Genomic DNA, 20,251 nt, shown 5'->3' with positions numbered 1-20,251 from the left:
GAGTAGTGTGTACGCTAGTAAGAACATTGTACTCCATGCCTGATTCTCCTCTCAGAACAAGAGCTCACAGTCCGGTTACTCTTAGATACCACGGTAATTAACTCCAGCGGGTGAAACAGTATATTTCCAAATACGAGATTAACGGCCAGACATGCGAGTTAATCCTGTCCCGTCCATTATTCCTTCTTTGTCTGCAGTTATTCAATCGGAATACAGTTGGCAGGGACCTTGGAGGTCTTCTGCTCAAACAGCAGATCCTAAAGCCGTGATGGCGAACTTATGGCATGGGTGCCTGTTGTGGTTAGCTCTGGCCCTGCTCCTGCCCCAAGGACTGTGGATGTGGGGGAGACATCCACATGCTGCAGGCCTGTTTTGCCCCCGGTGGAATCTGCTGATGAAGGCTCCTCTGACCAAGAAGACATGAGTGACAGAGAGGAGGAGAGTGTGGCAGACAGCTCAGAAGGAGATCAATTATCTAGCTCCTCCTTGGATTCGGAACAAGAGTTAATGATACAGCCACGCATGCGGAGAGCGATGCATAGGCAGAAACAACTGAGAGATTATTATCAAAGAAAATGAGGCCACCTGTGGTTGGGTGGGGCTGTGGTAATTAGTGAGGCTGCTGTAAATAGCAGCCTGTGGGTTTGGCCATTGTGGAGGATTATCTGATCGTTGTGTTTCGTGACTGCTTTACTGACTTTGACTTTTGGTGTGCTGATTTTTCCCCGCTTTGAAACTCAACCAGAGCAAAGTGTGTGTCACTTTGTGAAAGAAGAAGGACTGTGAATTGCCTCACAGCTGCAAGCTAAGTATCACAGAACTGATAAGGGACTTGTACAAATTACCAGTTTGTTTGGAGACAAGTGCTCTTTGCTATACCAAAAGAGGGCTTAGTTTAAGTGAATTTTCATGATAAAGAACATTGTTTTGAATTTTCAAACGTGTGTGTGTCCGAAATTTGTACCTGTGAATTTTTGGGAGGATTCTACCAGAGAGCCCGACAGAACAGGTGCCACAGGTGGCAAGCGGAGCCATATCGGAGGGCACGCGAGACTTTGTCATGTTTCAGCTACAGCGAGCACAAATGCTGATATTCGGCCTTTGAGACCGGCCATTTCATCCTCCAAACATTTCAGGGAAGCTTCCCTGAAGCCCTGGAGGCGAAAAAATTACCCAATGGACAAACCGGAAGTTCGAAAAAATGCACTTCCGGTTTGCCGTTGTACTGTTTTTTTGCACTTTGGAAGGTTCAGGGAAGCTTCCTGAAGCCCCAGAGTGCAAAAAAAACCAGCACAGTAGGTTGTTTTAATTTGGGGGGTTTTTTTGCAAAAAAAAATATGGGGTTGTTTTTGCCTTTCACCAGCCTCTGGGTGCATTCCTCAGGCCTCCTAAACCCTCTAGAGATCCCATTTTTTATAAAAATGGGGTGCACAGAGAGCTTCTGGGGGCTGGTGGAAGGCAAAAATGCCTGTTTTTGCAAAAAACCGGCCCATTTTTCACCCTTTCCCCCCCCCACAAAAACAGGGGTGTTTTTGCCTTCCACCAGCCCCCAGGCATTCTCTGCAGGCCTCCCAAACTCTCTGTATACCCCATTTTTGTGAAAAACGGCCTGGTTTTTCACAAAAATGGGACGCGGGGTGGGGCTTTGGGAGGCCAAAAATGGCTGCCTTTGGTGTATAAGACGTACTATTAACATTTCTACCCTCTTTTTTGGGGGGGAGGTGCATCTTATACTCCAAAAAATACGGTAAATGAAGCATAAGGACTTGAGGTTTTGCCAGCTCAGTTGCTCTCTTTAAAGCCGCTAATTTTCCAGTCCTTAACTGCTCCCGGGGAAAAAAAAACCCAGTGAGGGTGCGTTCAGATCTTAAGTATCTCTGCCAATCCATGTGCCCTGACTTGTTTGGTGGAATTTACTTTGTGCTACAAATGTGCAAATAATGACGGCAAGGGCTGTGCAAAAATATTCAAACACCCTTTGCTTTGCATACGTAGAAACCCGAATGTGGGGTGAAGAGGTCGCTTCATATCTCAAATGTAATAATATATTTGACTGTGGTTTTGCATATTGCAATTTGCTTTGCTTATACGACAATCAATTTGGTCTAATACAGGGGTAGGCAAAGTTGGCTCTTCTATGTGGACTTCAACTCCCAGAATTCCTGAGCCAATCAATTCCTGAGCTAGCATGATTGGCTCAGGAATTCTGGGAGTTGAAGTCCGCATGTCATAGAAGACCCAATTTTGCCTAACCTTGGTCTGTATTTTATCTTAGGATGGATCTATGTTTATCCCAGGCATGTTTAAATTCAGTTCCTGTGGATTGACCAACCACGTCTGCTGGAAGTTTGTTCCAAGCATCTACCACTCTTTCAGTCAAATAATATTTTCTCACGTTGCTTCTGATCTTTTCCCCAACTAACCTCAGATTGTGCCCCCTTGTTCTTGTGTTCACTTTCCTATTAAAAACACTTTCCTCCTGAACCTTATTTAACCCTTTAACATATTGAAATGTTTCGATCGTGTCTCCCCTTTCCCTTCTGTCCTCCAGACTATACAGATTGAGTTCATGAAGTCTTTCCTGATAAGTTTTATGGTTAAGACCTTCCACTATTTTTGTAGCCCATCTTTGGACCCGTTCAATTTTATCCATATCTTTTTGTAGGTGAGGTCTCCAGAACTGAACACAGCATTCCAAATGTGGTCTCACCAGCGTTCTATACAGCGGGATCACAATCTCCCTCTTCCTGCTTGTTATACCTCTAGCTTTGCAGCCAAGCATTCAACTCCCTTTTCCTACCGCCTGACCGCACTGTTCACCCATTTTGAGACTGTCAGAAATCACTACCCCTAAATCCTTCTCTTCTGAAGTTTTTGCTAACACCGAACTGCCAATACAATACTCAGATTGAGGATTCCTTTTGCTCAAGTGCGTTATTTTACATTTGGAAACATTAAAGTGCAGTTTCCATTGCTTTGACCACTTATCTAGTAAAGTAGATAAGTAGATATAATTACAGATCCAGGGACATAAAACTTACTATTTATCTGGGGATCCAGGCATGAGTCTGGCTGAGGCTTCCAATTTGAAAGCAGGGTGTTCTGAAACTATTAGAAAGAATGGGCTGTAAAAAAAATATCCCCAGCAAGGAAAACAAATAGACAACAATCGGACAAAAAAGGCAGTCAGAAGACAGGACAAAATCTCCTTAATCACCAACAGGCTTAACCATGAACCGTTGGAAGCATGGCATTCAGACGACTTAACCATCAACGGGCCCATAGAGATAAACCTCATTTACATGTACACAATCCATCAAAATGCAATCAAAAGCCTAGAGTGAAGAACAATAGCTTAAAGAATCCAATCTGAAAAGCACAACTGGAGAAATTGTTCCTTCTTAAAAGAGCAGAAACAAGACAAAACCGTTTTAAACCATATTGTTCTGATCCAGCCACAGAGAAAAGGAATAAAAAGAAGCAACGGAGAATATCGTGTGTGCAATCTACACAGTACTGGTGGCAACGAAGTGGAGACAAGCAAGAGAAAAATCAAACAGAACATTTCGATCTAGTAGCCTCTGCAAAAGAAACCCCACCCTTCTGATGTAATTCACCGAAAAGACAACAGGGCTGTACAAAGCGTTCCCTCATTTATCATTTTCTACCTTTGCTTTGTGCTAATTTGTGACTTGGCAACTTCTTAAGAGGAAATGGCCTTCGTTTCTAACCCTTTTTTGAAAACGGTGCACTTTATCACAATGCTTTGGATAACGTAACCCTATCTCAGGCACTTCCAACCTTGCACAATGTATTTGCACAAATCTTAAGTGACCCGTAGGGTCTGATTAAGGTTTTGAATGGATTTGGAGGAGGAAATTGGATTATGCTGTGGGCGAGACCTGGCTCATCAAGGTAATGGTCTCCACGCTTCCTTCATCATGACTCTGTTGGAAGTGGGTCATGGTCCTTGATGCTCTCTTGAGCTGGACGGTTTTCTTCTAGACATCTCTTTAAAAAAAAAAAAAGATTTTTATATCAACATATAATCATTAAACATTCACACAACACATAATAGTGTGCTCAGTGTTCTAAGTGCGCGCCACCAAACAACATTCATACCCCTCCACCAAAATGGGGGACATAATTTCAATAGATAATTTTAACGCAAGAGCAATACATATCTATTTACATATTATAAAGTAATTCTAATTTATTCTTTATAACTTTATTTATTTATTTATTTATTCATTTGTCCAATACACAAATACATAGGAAGAAAAAATAGACATGTGATAATATAAAAGAGGGTGAAAGTGAACTTAGAGCAGTGGAAGAGAATATATAAGATAGGTGAAAGAACTGAAAGAACTGAAAGGAAGAGAATATATAAGATAGGTGAAATAAAGGAAAGACAATTGGACAGGGGATGAAAGGCACACCAGTGCACTCATGTACGCCCCTTACTGGCCTCTTAGGAACCTGGAGAGTGTTGGGGGTTAAGGGTTGACACAATTGAGTCCAGTAATGAGTTCCACGCTTCAATAACTCGATTGTTGAAATCATATTTTTTACAGTCAAGTTTGGCGCGGTTCGTATTAAGTTTGAATCTGTTGCGTGCTCTTGTGTTATTGCGGTTGAAGCTGAAGTAGTCATTGACTGGTAGGCCATTGCAGCATATGATCTTGTGGGCAATACTCAAATCGTGTTTTAGGCGCCGTAGTTCTAGGCTTTCTAGGCCCAGGATTGTTAGTCTATTTTCGTAGGATATTCTGTTTCGAGTGGAGGAGTGAAGGGCTCTTCTGGTTAAATATCTTTGGACATTTTCAAGGGTGTTGATGTCTCAGATGTGGTATGGGTTCCAGACAGATGAGCAGTAGTCTAGGGTGGGTCTGGCAAAAGTTTTGTAGAGTGAGATTGCCTGAGCAGAAGCTGCGTAGGATCAGGTTAACAACTCTAGAGGCTTTTTTGGTGATACAGTGGAACCTCGACATACGAGCAGCTCTACTTACGAGCTACTCGAGATAAGAGCTGGGAGGGGAGCGACATTTTTGTTCGCCTCCCGAGCTCACATTCGGGATACGAGCGCCAAGGAGCTGTCTCCTGGGGGGCTCGGGGGGGTGCTGGCAAGCCCCCCAGGCCGGCTGCCACGTTTTAAAACACCCGCGCCGCTTCGCAGCTGTCTCCTGAAGCCGAACGCTAACTTCCGCGTTCGGCGGCAGCGTTTTTTTTTTGTTGTTGCACGGATTAATTGACTTTACATTGTTTCCTATGGGAAACAATGTTTCGTCATACGAGCGTTCCGACTTACGAGCCTCCTTCCGGAACCAATTAGTCTCGTAAGTCGGGGTTCTACTGTATTGTTGCAATGGGCTTTAGCACTTAGGTCATTCGATATTAGTATCGAATTCTACTAACCACATGTCCTCTTACCTTGTTCCATCGTCCCATCAGTTCCCTCAGATTAGTTTCATTGGCCGAATTCTTCCTCTTATCTATAATCTCAAACTGAATATGATCCACCATGTACCGATACCATTTTTGTATTGTCCATTTTGTCGCATCCTTCCAGCCTAGGACTGCCTGAGCGCTTTCTATCTCTGCTTCTTTTATTTCTCTAAATTCTCCCATTTCATTCCTTTTAACTAATACAGTACCGCCATTTCCTTTGTAATTGTCCATCGTATGTTTAACATCCTGTTAGTATCCTCTTGCACTTTCCAAAATTTCTGCACTACTGGGCATTCCCAAAACATATGCATAAACACCCTCTTATCTTGACACCTGTGCCAAGTATCCTTAACCTTCTGCTGAAAGTGTGCAAGTTGAGCAGGTGTGTGATACCACTTATGTAGTATTTTCCTTCTCATTTCCCTAAATCTTATATTCTTGATTTTCCTTATATTTCCCGCTATATTCTTCATCTCTTGCACACCTACTTGTAATTCACTTAGCCACCATTTAGTCAATCCTTGGATCACACACTCGTCTCCCTGCAGTAACACCTTTTTAAAAATTATTATTATTATTATTGGATTGTACATGTTGTGTTTATTATTGTTGTTAGCCGCCCCGAGTCTGCGGAGAGGGGCGGCATACAAATCCAATAAATTATTATTAATTATTATTATTTATATATATTACTTGCTTGCACCTTGGTGCCATCACTTTTTTCTCTTATTATTTTCTCTAACTCTATCTCCTCCCTTAATAGTGCTTCTTTATTCTTCCTTTCATACAAATATTTAAATATACAGGGTGCGTTTAAAAAATAATGCATTTTTTTAATAAAAAAAGTAATTTATTGAACAGATTTGCACAAAAACTTAAAATTCTTCAAAGTACTGTGCTTGGGCCTCTACACATTTTTTCCTGCGACTCTGCCATGACCGGTATGCGCCCTGGAAGGCGTCTTCAGGGACCTCTCGCAAGGTCTTCATCACGGCTGATTGGATCTCTTCTGTGGATGAAAAACGGGTTCCTTTCAGGGCTGGGAACAAAAAGAAGTCTGCTGGGGCGACATCAGAACTATGAGGGGGCAGCGTTGGCACCTGGTGTTTGGCCAGGAACTCGCGGACTCGTAGTGCATTGTGGCAAGGCGCGTTTTTCGTCCATAGAAGAGATCCAATCAGCTGTGACGAAGACCTTGTGAGAGGTCTGCGAAGACGCCTTCTAGGGCACTTACTGGTCATGGCAGAGTCGCTGGAAAAAATGTGTAGAGGCCCAAGGACAGTACTTTGAAGAATTATAAATTTTTGTGCAAATATGTTCAATAAATTTCTTTTAAAAATATAATTGCATTACTTTTGGAACGTACCCTGCATTGTATTTATTTGTAGCCATCTTCCCTTGCCTAGACACCATTCTAGACATCTCATGACTAAACTAGGTAAACTTATTAGTGTCATATAGAAGCTGGTTTTGTGGATTGGAGGAAAGGGACGAAAGTGAGGTCTTTGATGCTCTCTGAGCTTGGTGGCTTTCTGGAACTTCCTGACGGTCAGAGCGATCAACCAATGGAACAACCTAGCAGCGGACGTTGTGAACTCCAACACTCTGGACATTTTTAAGAGAAGATTGAACTGCCACTTGACTGGTGTACTATAGGGTTCCTGCTTGGGCAGGGGGTTGAACTCGATGGCCTTCATGGTCCCTTTCAACTCTAACAATAAATGAATGAATGAATGAATGAATGAATGAATGAATGAATAAATGAATAAATAAAAAAATAAAATAAAATATAAATAAATAAATAAATTTAAATAAATGAAATAATAAATTTCATTACCCAGTTAGATAACATCCTCAGGGCTCAAATGGAATGAGCCACAAGCCAAGCCACTTGTATATAAACAGCGAGTTTCATGTTTAATGAATAAAAGGAATAATAATAATACTAACACTGTACTTTATTCTTATATCTTCACTCCTATAATTTCTTTCTTTCCTCTCTTTAATATATACAGTATTACCACATGGTTAATCTCATTAACCTTCATCATGTATTGGACTAAATAAACAAGCAAACAAACAAACAAAAGTACTAACAACAACAACAAAACAACAATTTTAAATATTCAGTTGATTGATTTTGATGTTTAATGAATAAAAGGGATAATAGAAGCAGTGGTAGTGGCAGTAATAGTGCGAGGCGTGCCACCACGGCCACAGCCCCGTCAGAAATCTCAGTTGAGCCAGACCGGCCGGCCCAGCCCAGCAACGGCGCCTCCTGCAAACACAGCTGGCCGCTCAGCGAATCCCGGGCAGCCCGCAGACTGTACCAAAGCCTCAGGTGTGCCGGGGGTGGGGAAAGAATGGGGGGCAAGGTTGCAAAAATAAACCGGGCCGAAGGGGACGACGAAGCCGGCGGTAAGGCTCGTTGCCAAAGTCACCACCACTCGTCCCTAAAAGCGAATGTCTCCCCCCACGAGAGACCCCCCCTCCCCCCTCCCCCGGAATGGCCGAGTCCCGATTTGAATGCAACGGCCGGTGGGGCTGGGGGCGGCCCCGCCTCCTCCTCTTCCTCGAGCCCCCTCCCCCCTCCGGCGGTGGGTGTGGCTGGTGGGCCGAGCCGGGCCAGCCGACGTCCCCTCCCCTTCCCCTCCCCTCGCGGAGGGGGACCAGGACCGGCGCGCTGAAGATTGGGGGGGCCAGAGGCGCCTGGGAGGCGGTCGGCGCCGGAGGGTCTTACGGGGAGGGTCCCGCCGCCTGTCTTTCCCGGAGGGCTGAAGGGAGGGCTCGGCTGGGCGGGCGGGAGACGGCAGGTGAGTCCCTCCGCGGGGCTTTTATTTGGGGAGGCGGGGGGAGTGGTCCAGCATCCTTAAAGGGCTGCCAGGGGAGAAGTTCGGGGCTCCTGGCTGCTTCTCCAACGACACCAGACAGGGTTCAACAGGTGCAGCCTCGGGAAAGTTACTTATTATTATTATTATTATTATTATTATTATTATTATTATTATTATTATTATTATTAATTATTTATTATTAATTATTATTATTATTTCCAGAAAAAACGATAAGACCGCAAACGAGATTGATATGCTGTGTTTCATATCACAATATCACAAGTCGAGCTTGTCATATTATTATTGTTGTTGTTGTTGAGTAGTAGTAGTAGTAGTAGTAGGTTTTTTTCATCATTCCTATCTCATCCCACTTATGACTGCAAGACTGTAACTTGTTGCTTGTATCCTTAAGATTTTTATTAATATTGTTTGTTTCCTTTGCTTATTTGTACCCTGTGACCATCATTAAGTGTTTTTACCTCATGATTCTTGACAAATGTCTCTTTTCTTTTATGTACACTGAGAGGGTCTGCACCAAATACAAATTCCTTGTGTGTCCAATCACACTTAGCCAATGAAGAATTCCTTTCTTCCTTCTCCTTCTCCTGCTCCTCCCCCCTCCTCCTCCTCTACAAGTTACTAATTTAATTATACAAGTTTGCTGTTGGTCAGTTGTCCAGCTAGGCAATTCTGCAGCACTGGAATGGAGTGGGGTTTGTTCTCTGAGGGGAGCTGTTGTTGTTGCCGTTGCTGTTGGTGTTGTTTCTTCTTCTTCTTCCTCTTCCTCTTCCTCTTCTTATTCCTCCTCCTATTATTATTATTATTATTATTATTATTATTATTATTATTATTATTCTAGTAGTGGTAGTAGTTTTTTCTCATCATTCCTATCACCCATCTCTTCCTACTTAGGACTGAATGATTGTAACTTACTGCTTGTTGTATCCTTAATATTTTTATTAATATTGATTGTTTCCTGATTGCTTATTGGTACCCTACAACAATCATTAAGTGTTGTACCTCATGTTGACAAATGTATCTTTTCTTTTATGTACACTGAGATCTTATGCATCAAAGGCAAATTCTTTGTGTGTCCAATCACACTGGGCCAATAAAGAATTCTATATTCTAGTATTATTATTATTATTATTATTATTATTATTATTATTATTCACAAAAAAACAGTAATACACAGCAAACAAGATTGATATGTTGGATTTCGTATCACAAGTCAAACACTTTCCAAGCGTCTAGGACTGTGCGATGTATCAAGTACAATGGCCTTTTGCAACGGACAGATCGTGATTTGTCTATGTTTATTGTTTTCAAATGCCGGCTGAGGTCTTTTGGCACAGCACCCAGCATCCAGTGTGCCGATTACCACTGGGACCAACTTTATGCCAGAGTCTTTGTAGTTTGATTTTAAGATCCTGTTGTTGTTGTTGTTGTTGTTGTTGTTGTTGTTGTTGTTATGGCTCGGATTTGTATGCTGCCCAAATCCTAACGGACTCTGGGCAGCTAGGCATTCTCAACCTGTCCTTAGAGGAATAGGAAGGGAGGCGAGGCGATATGATAACAGTGTTACAGTGATTGGGAGACTGCCTTAGAGAGAAGAAGGGTCAGGCTGTTTTCCAAAGCACCAGAAGGCCAGACGAGGAATTATGGATGAAAGCTGACCAAGGAGAGATTCAACATGAAAATGAGGAGGAACTTTTTTGAGGGGGAGAGCCATCAACCAGGGGAACAGAAGTTGCTTGCGGAGGTTGTGAGCGCTCCAACATTTGAGACGTTCAAAGCGAGCCTGGACTGCCCTCTGTCTGAAATGGTGTACGGACTGTGCTTGGAGGAAGGGGAAGGTTTGGACTAGATGACCTACAAGGTTCCTTCCAACTCTAATAATAATGTCTTTTAATAACTTTTTATGGGGTTTCAGTTTTAGTTTAGCTTTAGTTTTAGACAATGTTTTAGTTTAGCTAATGTTCGACTTCATTTTCTCACTTTGTATTTGTTCATACTGTATTTTTATTGTTGTAAGCCCCCCTGAGTCCTTTGGGATTGGGCGGCATAGAAGTCGAATAAAATAATAAATAATAAATATAATAATAATAAAATGAGTAGAGTAGAATAGGATGCAAAATAGAATAGAACGGAGTAGAATAATGACGAGTATATAGTATAGTAGAATAGAATAATGAAGAGTAGAGTAGAAGAGAATAGAGAAAAGTAGAGTGCAGAATAGAGTAGAATGCAGAATAGAATAAAATGAAGAATAGAATAGAGTAGAGTAGAATAATGAAGAGTATAGTATAGAATATAGTATAGTAGAATAGAATAGAATAATGAAGAGTAGAGTAGAAGAGAAGTGAATAGAGAAAAGTAGAGTGTAGAGGAGAATGCAGAACAGAATAGAATGAATAGAATAGGGTAGAATAATGAAGAGTATGGTAGAATAGAATCAAATAGAAAAAGTAGAGCACAGAGTAGAGTAGAATGTAGAATAGAATAGAATGAAGAATAGAGTAGAGTAGAATAATGAATAGTAGTGTATAGAGTAGAGTAGAATAAAATGCAGAATAGAATAGAATGAAGAATAGAGTAGAGTAGAATAATCAAGAGTATAGAGTACAGTAGAACATAGTTCCCGCTAAGCTGAGCAGTGAGCAATCGCTCACTTAAAAATCATCATCAACTCAGAGTTTTCCAAACCTGCCCAGAAGCCGAGAGGGAAAGAGTGAGAGGGAAGGAGAGAGAGAGGATGAGAGGAAGAGAGAGAAACAGATAGAAAAAAGAGAGGAAGGAAAAGAGAAAGAAAAAGAATGGGAGTAAGGAAGAGAGAAAGAAAATCAAAATCTAGTTTGAAACTAGCTCAACTATTTAAGTGGCATTTTGATATTGATAGAGTTGCCCTATTATGAGCTCACTGTTATAGACACACAGTACAGTATTTTATTTTGAAATTCTCTGAGGCAAAACAGGGTGGGTTTTTTATTTGTTTGTTTGTTTAATTATTTGTTTGTTTATTTATTGTTTATTTATTTATTTATTTATTATTTCTGTGCCGCCCAGTCCCAAATGGACTGCCGCTCAGACACTATATTTTTCCGCCCACCCCAAAAAAAAATTAGAGGGAACACTGCAGTAGAATAGAAGAGAAAAAAGTAGAGTATAGAATAGAGTAGAATAGAATGGAGTGGAGTAGAATAGAGTAGAGTAGAGTAGAGTAGAGTAGAGTAGAGTAGAATAAGACTTGGTTGGCTTGGCTTCGACTGGACTGGACTGAACTGAATTCTTTATTGGCCAAGTGTGAATGGACACACAAGGAGTTTGTCTTTGGTGCATCTGCTCTCATAAAAGAAAAGATGCAGATGGTACATGAGTAACAGGGGTCCTGAGTGGTCTCTGGGTTTGTTTGCTTTCTGGCAGATCCCCAAGAAGTGACTGGACTTCAATGTCTACTACATTGAAGAGTTTCTACAGTATCTTACCTCTCAGGATAGCAGTTATTACACAGCAGCTTACAAAGAAGCTCAAGAGTGGACAAAGGGTCAGACATCAATTTAGCCATCACATGCTATCACCCACCCCCATCAGCGTTGCTTGTGGTATAATTGTCACGGGGGGGGAGTTATGGGTGCTGTGCTACTCATCCTTTCTGCTGTTGTGGATGTGGTGCATTTGAGTTTGCTCTTGGGGAAAGGCGCAGACAAAATGTATAAGGTCTGTAGGAGAGGTGATCGGGTGGAATTCTGGAAACTGCACTTAGTATGGTTATACTGTGTATCTGTGTTTATGTATGTGTATACACAAACACACACACACACTAATTTATGTCGTCTAGTCTCCCTGGGTTAACGACTCCTCATCCATTATCTCCCCCTCCTCCACCTCTGCCGCTTCTTCTCTGCAGACCCCATTCACTCCCTTCTCGAACTGATGATGTTACCTAGTTGGATAATGAAACGTCTGCAAGAAAGTAACCATGCAAGAAAGCAACCAAGCTTAGAGAGGACTAAGGCCCCCACCTCCTCCCCTACCTCCTCTCTACATATCTCACTCCCTTCTAGCACTGTTGATGTTCCCTAGTTGGGTCATGAAATGTCTTCCAGAAAACAACCATGTTCAGAAAGCACTAAGGACCCCATAGTCATCTTAGTTGCCGTTCTCCCCCTCCTCCTCCTCCTCCTCCTCCTCCATGGACATCCCACTCCCTTCTAGCACTGATGATGTTCCCTAGTTGGGTCATGAAATATCTGCCAGAAAACAACCAAGTTCAGAGAAAACTAAGGACTTCCCAGCTTTCTTATTATTATTTTCCTTCTTTTCCTCCTCCTCCTTCTCCTTTTCCTCCTCCTCCTGCTTCTTTTTTTTCTCCTTCTCCTCCTTTTCCTCCTTTTTCTCCTCCTCCTCCTTTTCCTCGTCCTGCTTCTTTTTCTTCTCCTTTTCCTCCTTCTTTTCCTCCTCCTTCTTCTTTTCCTCTTCTTCCTGCTTCTTTTTCTTCCCCTTTTCCTCCTTCTTTTCCTCCTCCTCCTTCTTTTCCTCCTCCTCCTGCTTCTTTTTCTTCTCCTTCTCCTCCTTTTCCTCCTTCTTCTCCTCCTCCTCCTTTTCCTCCTCCTCCTGCTTCTTTTTCTTCTCCTTTTCCTCCTCCTTCTCCTTTTCCTCCTCCTCCTGCTTCTTTTTCTTCTCCTTTTCCTCCTTCTTTTCCTCCTCCTCCTTCTTTTCCTCCTCCTCCTGCTTCTTTTTCTTCTCCTTTTCCTCCTTCTTTTCCTCCTCCGCCTTCTCCTTTTCCTCCTCCTCCTGCTTCTTTTTCTTCTCCTTCTTCTCCTCTTCCTCCTTCTTTTCCTTCTCCTCCTCCTCCTGCTTCTTTTCCTCCTCCTCCTCCTGCTTCTTTTCTTCCTCCCCCTCCTCCTCCTCCTCCTCCTACTTTTCCTCCTCCTCCTCCTCCTCTTTTACCTGTTAGAGTGTAGAGGCAGACCCAACATTCTGGCTCTTACTCTTCTGGAGGCCCCAACCATTGTTAACTAATGTTGTAGTAGTGCGATGTTGTCTCGCCACCCTGTTGTGGGCCTGCCTCGTGTTCTTTCCCCACTTTGTGTAAGCATCTTCTACGGTGTGGAATCCCGCAACATCCCTGTGTTGACCTCCAGGATAGAATGCCACGCCGTTCCATTTAAGAAAAGGCACAAAGCTAATCTCAATTGGATGTTTCTTGTAATGCCCATTTTGGGCCTTCTCTGTATTTCCGCAGGGCTTTTAAGATTCTGATTTGCTGCCTGCAACGCCGACAACCCATCAATATGACAACCATGCCAATTCTAAGGAGCAGCTTGGGGTCCGCGGACCACAGTATTGCAAACGAGATTTCTAGCATGCACGAAACAATATTTTCCAGTGAAGTATTACCGTCTGACATCAGTTCGACAGAGGTGGTTGTGAAAAACGGATATCAAGACCCCCTGTACCTCAGTGCCGCCCAAATTTTCCAAAGTGTCCGTAATGAAAAACCTCACGATAAGATCCTGGTGAAATATGGAACCGGGCCATTGCCATCTCTTCCGGATTTGAAAGACGAAGAATTCCAGCGTTTGTCCTACGAACTGGCGTTCAGCGCTCTAAAATGTAAGTGGAAAATGTGTTTACGAGAGTCACCAGTCAGAGTTCCAAGTAATACACTCATAACGATCAGAACTCCAAGGCAGGTAGATTCCTCGAAGAACAGTTTTATTGGGTGTATCATATTGGCACAGACTAGTGAAAACCGACTCTAAAGGTTCTCGTGGTTTTCACCTGCCGTATTTTTCGGAGTATACGATGCACCTTTTTCCTCCCTAAAAGAGGCTGATAATTTGGGTGCGTCTTATACTCTGAATGTAGCTTTTATTTCCCACAGCCCTAACTAGGTGCTAATGATCTTCCCAGCTCTTACCTTGCAGGCTCTTTCATTGTTTCTCTCTGCAAAGAATGTTTTCCAAGCCCTAAGTCTGTGCAGTTTTTTTCATTGCTCTAACTTGCTCCGAATAAGTTTCTTTCCAGCCCTCACCACGTGCTAACAATGTTCTCAGCTCTTATCCACTTGCACGCTCTTTCATTGTTACTCACTGCGAAGAATGTTTTCCAAACCCTGTCTTTGTAGGGTTTTTTTTTCATTGCGTTCCTTGCTCCATATATTTCTTTCCAGCCCTAACCAGGTGCTAACGATGTTTCCAGCTCTTACTGGCTTGCAAGCTCTTTCATTGTTACTCTCTGGGAAAAACGTTTTCCAAACCATTAGTCTTTGTAGGGTTTTTTTCATTCTCTATTTGATCTGAAGGAGTCACGTGATCCTCTTCTGTGACCTTCGGACCCGTCAAAATCAACGGGGAAAGCCAGATTCACTGAACCATCGTGCGATTAACCGAACATCTGGCTGTGATTCATGGAACAATCGTGGCCATAAAAGTTCATCAAATGTAGCAAAGTCAATGGGGAAATCTGGATTCACTTAGTGACCCATGTTGCTAAATGAACCTCTGTGGCGATTTCTGGTTTTTTGCACTCCAGAGCTTCAGGAAGCTTCCCGGAACCCTTTGGAGTGCAAAGAAATAGCACAACGGCAAACCAGAAGTGTGTTTCCTCGAACCTCTGGTTTGGGCATTTGGGCATTTTTTTCACCTACCAGGCTTCAGAAACCTCTGTGCACACGCGTGGTTGAGAGGGAAGGGGTATGGGCACATGCACGCATGCTAGTACAACCACAGACTTCCCTTTTGGCACGTGAACCAAAAAAAGTTCGTCGTCACTGCTATAGTAGAAAATACGGTAGTTCATTCATTTAAAATATTTCTATAGCTGTCCATCTTTCAGACAACTATGTCCAATACCGTGGTACCTCTACTTACGAACTTAATTCATTCTGTGATCAGGTTCCTAAGTAGAAAAGTTTGAAAGAAGCAATTTTTCCCCTGGGAATCAATGTAAAAGCAAATAATGTGTGCGATTGGGGAAACCACAGGGAGGGTGGAGGCCCTGTTTCCTCCCAGGAGATTCCTAGAGAGGCCCCATGGAGGCTTCTCCCCACCTTTTCCGGACATATTTCCTCCCAGGAGATTCCTAGAGAGGCCCCACGGAGGCTTCTTCCTGCCTTTTCCAGTTACAGTTTGGAGGCTCGGGTTTGTAAGTGGAAAATGGTTCTTGAGAAGAGGCAAAAAAATCTTGAACACCCGGTTCATATCTAGAAAAGTTTGTAAGTAGAGGCATTCTTAGGTAGAGGTACACTGTACTTCAATTAGTTAGTTAAAAGTAGTCCTCAACGTACAACCACAATTGAGTGTCAAATCTCCATTGCTAAGCAGGATGGTTGTTAAGTGAGCTTTATCCCAGTTTACAATCATTCTTGCTATAGTTGTTAAGTGAATTGCCGCTTTTGTGCAGTGAGCAGCACGGTTGTTAAGTGAATCTGGATGGATTTTGCTCATAGAAGGTCGCAAAAGAAGTTCACATGACCTGCTCACCCCCACCCCGGGATGCTGCAGTCGTCATAACTCTGGGTCAGTTTGCCAACCCTCTGATTTTGGGTCCCGTAATTACGGCAATGCTGCAACGATTTTAAGTGTGAAAAACGGTTGTAAGTCACTCTTTTCAGCACCGTCGTCACATTAAAACCATTTTTAAGTGAACCGGTTGTATGTCCAGGGCTTGTCTGTAGTTTTATTTAAAATATTTATATAGCCATCCATTCTTCTTCCTCATTGTTGGAAGGATGAGTGACTATGTAAATATTTTAAAAACTATGTAGATATTTTAAAAATTATATGTAGATACTTTTAAAACCTGTAGAAATTTATGTAGATTTTGTGTTCAGTTCTGGAGACCTCACCTACAAAAAGATATTGACAAAATTGAACGGGTCCAAGGACGGGCTACAAGAATGGTGTAAGGCCTTAAGCATAAAACGTATCAGGAAAGACTTAATGAACTCAATCTGTATAGTCTGGAGGACAGAAGGAAAAGGGGGGACATGATCGAAACATTTACCGTATTTTTCGCTCTATAAGACGCACCTGCTGATAAGACGCACCTAGATTTTAGAGGAGGAAAATAGAACAAAAATATTTTGAGCCAAAAAGTAGCTATCACACATGAGCAAGTTCTTGCATCCATAATTCTATCCTTTCTATGTCTTCCTCCCTCTTCCCTCCCTCCCACTTTCCTTTCTATCTTTCCCTCCCTCTTTTCTTTCTATCTTTCCCTCCCTCTTTCCTTTCTATCTCTCCCTCCCTCTTTCCTTTCTATCTCTCCCTCCCTCTTTCCTCCCTCCCCTTTTCCTTTCTATCTCTCCCTCCCTCTTTCCTTTCTATCTTTCTTTCCCCCTGCCTTTCTCCAAGCCCTTCCTTTTCCCTCTCCCTAACTACCCCATTCTCCCTCCTTTCTATCTCTCCCTCCCCCTTTCTCTCTCCCTTCCTTCATCTTTCATTCCCTCTCTCTCCATCCCTCTTCCTTTCTCTCTTCCTTCCTCCCTCTTTTTTGTTCTTTCTCTCTCCCTCCTTCCCTCCCTCTATGTCTTTCCCTCCCCCTTCTTCCCCCCTCTCTTTCTCTTTCTCTTGCTTTCTTTCCCTGTCTTTCTCTCTTGCTTACTTTCTCGCTTTCTTTCTCATTCTTTCTCCCCTCCTTTCTTTCTCTCTCTCTTTCTCTCTCGTTCACCACGCCGGCAACAGAGAGAAAAAGAGAGAGAGCGAGAGGGAGAGAGAGTGGAGGGCGCCGTTGTCTTCGCCTCTGCCTGGCAGCTCTGCAGCGAAGAGGAAACAGTCACTCACCGCCTCCCGGGAGCCCGGCCGACTTTTGGAGCCGTTTTGTTTTCGGCCGGGCGGAGGCGGCGCGCGGAGGCAAAGACACGGTGCCCGCCCACGCTCCGCCTCCCGGGAGCCCAGCTGAAAACAAAACGGCTCCAAAAATCGGCTGGGCTCCCGAGAGGCGGAGCGTGGCCGGGCACCGTGTCTTCGCCTCCGTGTGACTCTGCAGCGAAGAGGAAACAGTCACGCACCGCCTCCCGGGAGCCCGGCCGACTTTTGGAGCCGTTTTGTTTTCAGCCGGGCGGAGGCGGCGTGTGGAGGCGAAGACACGGTGAACGGTGCTTCGAGACCTCCCTGCCTCCTGAAGCGATTCCCGTAGCCTTCCCAAAGGATCGGAACCGCCAACGCTCCTCCGGTGCCGAAAGGCGCGGCTCTCTTCGGGGTTGGGAAGAGGAGAGGCGGCGACAGAGGCGGCGGTCTCCAGATGAGTATATCGCCGCCCCCCTCTGCTCCAGCGCCTCCCCCCCGTCCCTGCCTGCATCTTCGCTCCATAAGACGTGGCTGATTTTTCATCCTACTTTGGGAGGAAAAAAACTGCGTCTTATGGAGCGAAAAATACGGTAAATATAAGGTCCAGGAGGGAAGTGTTTTTAATAGGAAAGTGAACACAAGAACAAGGGGACACAATCTGAAGTTAGTTGGGGGAAAGATGAAAAGGAACATGAGAAAATATTATTTTACTGAAAGAGTAGTAGATCCTTGGAACAACAACAACAACAACAACAACAATAATAATAATAATAATAATAATTTATTGGATTTGTATGCCACTCCTCTCCGTAGACTCTAACTTCCAGCAGACGTGGTAGATAAATCCACAGTAACTGAATTTAAACATGCCTGGGATAAACATATTTATTTATTTATTTATTTATTTATTCATTCATTCATTCATTCATTCATTCATTCATTCATTCATTCATTCATTCGATTTTTATGCCGCCCCTCTCCTTAGACTCAGGGCGGCTTACAACATGTTAGCAATAGCACTTTTTAACAGAGCTAGGCTATTGCCCCCACAATCCGGGTCCTCATTTTACCCACCTCGGAAGGATGGAATGCTGAGTCAACCTTGAGCCGGTGATGAGATCTGAACCGCTGACCTTCAGATCTATAGTCAGCTTCAGTGGCCTGCAGTACAGCACTCTACCTGCTGCGCCACCCCGGCTCATCAACATATATCCATCCTAAGATAAAATACAGAAAATAGTATAAGGGCAGACTAGATGGACCATGAGGTCTTTTTCTGCCGTCAGACTTCTATGTTTCTATGTTTCTAGATATTTTAAAAACTATGTAGCTTTTTTAAAAACTATGTAGCTTTTAAAAAAATATGTCACTTTTTAAAAAACTATGTAGATATTTTAAAAACTGGAAAATAAATAAATGAAAACATGTATTACTATGCCCCCCCCAAGAATTAAACTCAATTTATGCAATAACATCGTCAAATCTTCCATTTTTCAGCTTTACAGAAGGCTGTATGAATGTTTTCCCATCCAGCCCACAAAGTCAGTCGTCATGCTTTTATTCCCAAAGGTCAATCATTAATGAAAATGGGGTGGTGAAGACGGTTACCCCAGGTAACTTGCAAAACAGCGATAGCTATGTCTGAATCAGTGTGCCAAAAAAGGACAGGAACTCAAGTCTGAGTCCATGGAAACGGCCCAAAATTTTCCCCAGTTCAAAGAGAAGAATCTGTTGTCTTCTCACAGTGATCTGTCATCTCCATGGGCGAGATCGGATGGAACAATTCCATTTGCCACAGCTCACATTAGAGAAACATCTTTCAGCTGTGGCGAGGGGGGCGTTTGCCCAGGTTCGCCTAATGCACCAGTTGCGGCCCTATTTGGACTGGGAGTCACTGCTCACAGTCACTCATGTCCTCATCACCTCGAGGCTCGACTACTGTAACGCTCTCTACATGGGGCTACCTTTGAAAAGTGTTCGGAAACTTCAGATCGTGCAGAATGCAGCTGCGAGAGCTATCATCGGCTTTCCTAAATATGCCCATGTCACACCAACACTCCGCACTCTGCATTGGTTGCCGGTCGGTTTCTGGTCACAATTCAAAGTGTTGGTTATGACCTATAAAGCCCTTCGTGGCATCGGACCAGAATATCTCCAGGACCGCCTTCTGCCGCACAAATCCCAGTGACCAGTTAGGTCCCGCAGAGTTGGCCTTCTTCGGATCCCGTCGACTAAACAATGCCGTCTGGCGGGACCCAGGGGAAGAGCCTTCTCTGTGGCGGCCCCTACCCTCTGGAACCAACTCCCCCCAGAGATCGGAGTTGCCCCCACCCTCCTTGCCTTTCGTAAGCTCCTTAAAACCCACCTCGGTTGTCAGGCATGGGGGAATTGAGATATTCCCTTCTCCCATGGCTTATAAAATTTATGCTTGGTATGTCTGTATGTATGATTGGTTTCTCAAATTAGGGTTTCTTAATTTAACTTAAACTTAAATATTAGATTTGTTTATATTGTCTTATTATTGTTGTTAGCCACCCCGAGTCTACGGAGAGAGGCGGCATACAAATCTAATAAATAAATAAATAAATTAAGGGGAGAAAAGTACAAAGATCCTATCATATGTCTAAAGACTGGGGTCTGAATTCAAAAACGTAGCTTAAGGAAGTCTTGATTTCCTTCCTTGACGCTTGGAATATGGCAGGGGTGAAATCCAGCCGATTCTGACATGTTCTGGAGAAATTTTGAGTAGAGAAGGACCAGGGGAGACATGGTAGCATCTTCCAATATTTGAGGGTTTGCCACAAAGAGCTATTTTCCAAGGCACCTGAAGGCCAGACAATGGATTGAAACTAACCAAGGAGAGATTCGACCTGGAAATAAGGAGAAATAACAATGAGAGCAATCCACCAATGGAACAGAAATTGTCTTCAGAAGTTGTGGGAGCTTACGGTAATCACTGGAGGTTTTCAAGAAGCGACTAGACTGCCATTTGTCAGAAATTGTATAATATGTCCTGCTTTTTTGGGGGGGGGGGAGGGTTGGACCAGATGACCTACGAAGTCCCTTTCAACTCTGTTATTCTGTACCTGTATATCTATTTTCAGGTTGTTAAACGTTTTGAACTATATCTGATTCTCCCAAGATCACTTTGTGATTGCTTGCAATGCCTTTCCT

At 43.3% G+C, this 20,251-nt stretch overlaps 1 protein-coding gene across 3 annotated transcripts in view; it reads left to right on the top strand.

Moving 5' to 3' along the window:
* The first annotated feature begins 7,702 nt into the window (after positions 1–7,702).
* NSUN7 (NOP2/Sun RNA methyltransferase family member 7) overlaps positions 7,703–20,251 on the top strand; it is a 36,045-nt gene continuing 23,496 nt past the window's right edge. The window contains exons 1-2 of one of the 3 annotated variants that reach the window (XM_070757036.1): positions 7,703–7,869; positions 13,528–13,898. In XM_070757036.1, coding sequence (XP_070613137.1) covers positions 13,577–13,898 — 322 coding nt within the window. In that variant the 5' untranslated portion in view covers positions 7,703–7,869; positions 13,528–13,576. Of the gene's footprint in view, positions 8,393–13,527; positions 13,899–20,251 lie in introns of all 3 variants that reach the window. The other 2 variants (XM_070757037.1, XM_070757038.1) reach the window with 2 other exon arrangements.

Source organism: Erythrolamprus reginae, chromosome 7 (assembly GCF_031021105.1).
Source record: "Erythrolamprus reginae isolate rEryReg1 chromosome 7, rEryReg1.hap1, whole genome shotgun sequence".
Taxonomy (NCBI): Eukaryota; Metazoa; Chordata; class Lepidosauria; order Squamata; family Dipsadidae; genus Erythrolamprus; species Erythrolamprus reginae.
Note: the sequence above shows the minus strand (reverse complement) of the source record. Positions and strands in the feature narration are given on the sequence as shown.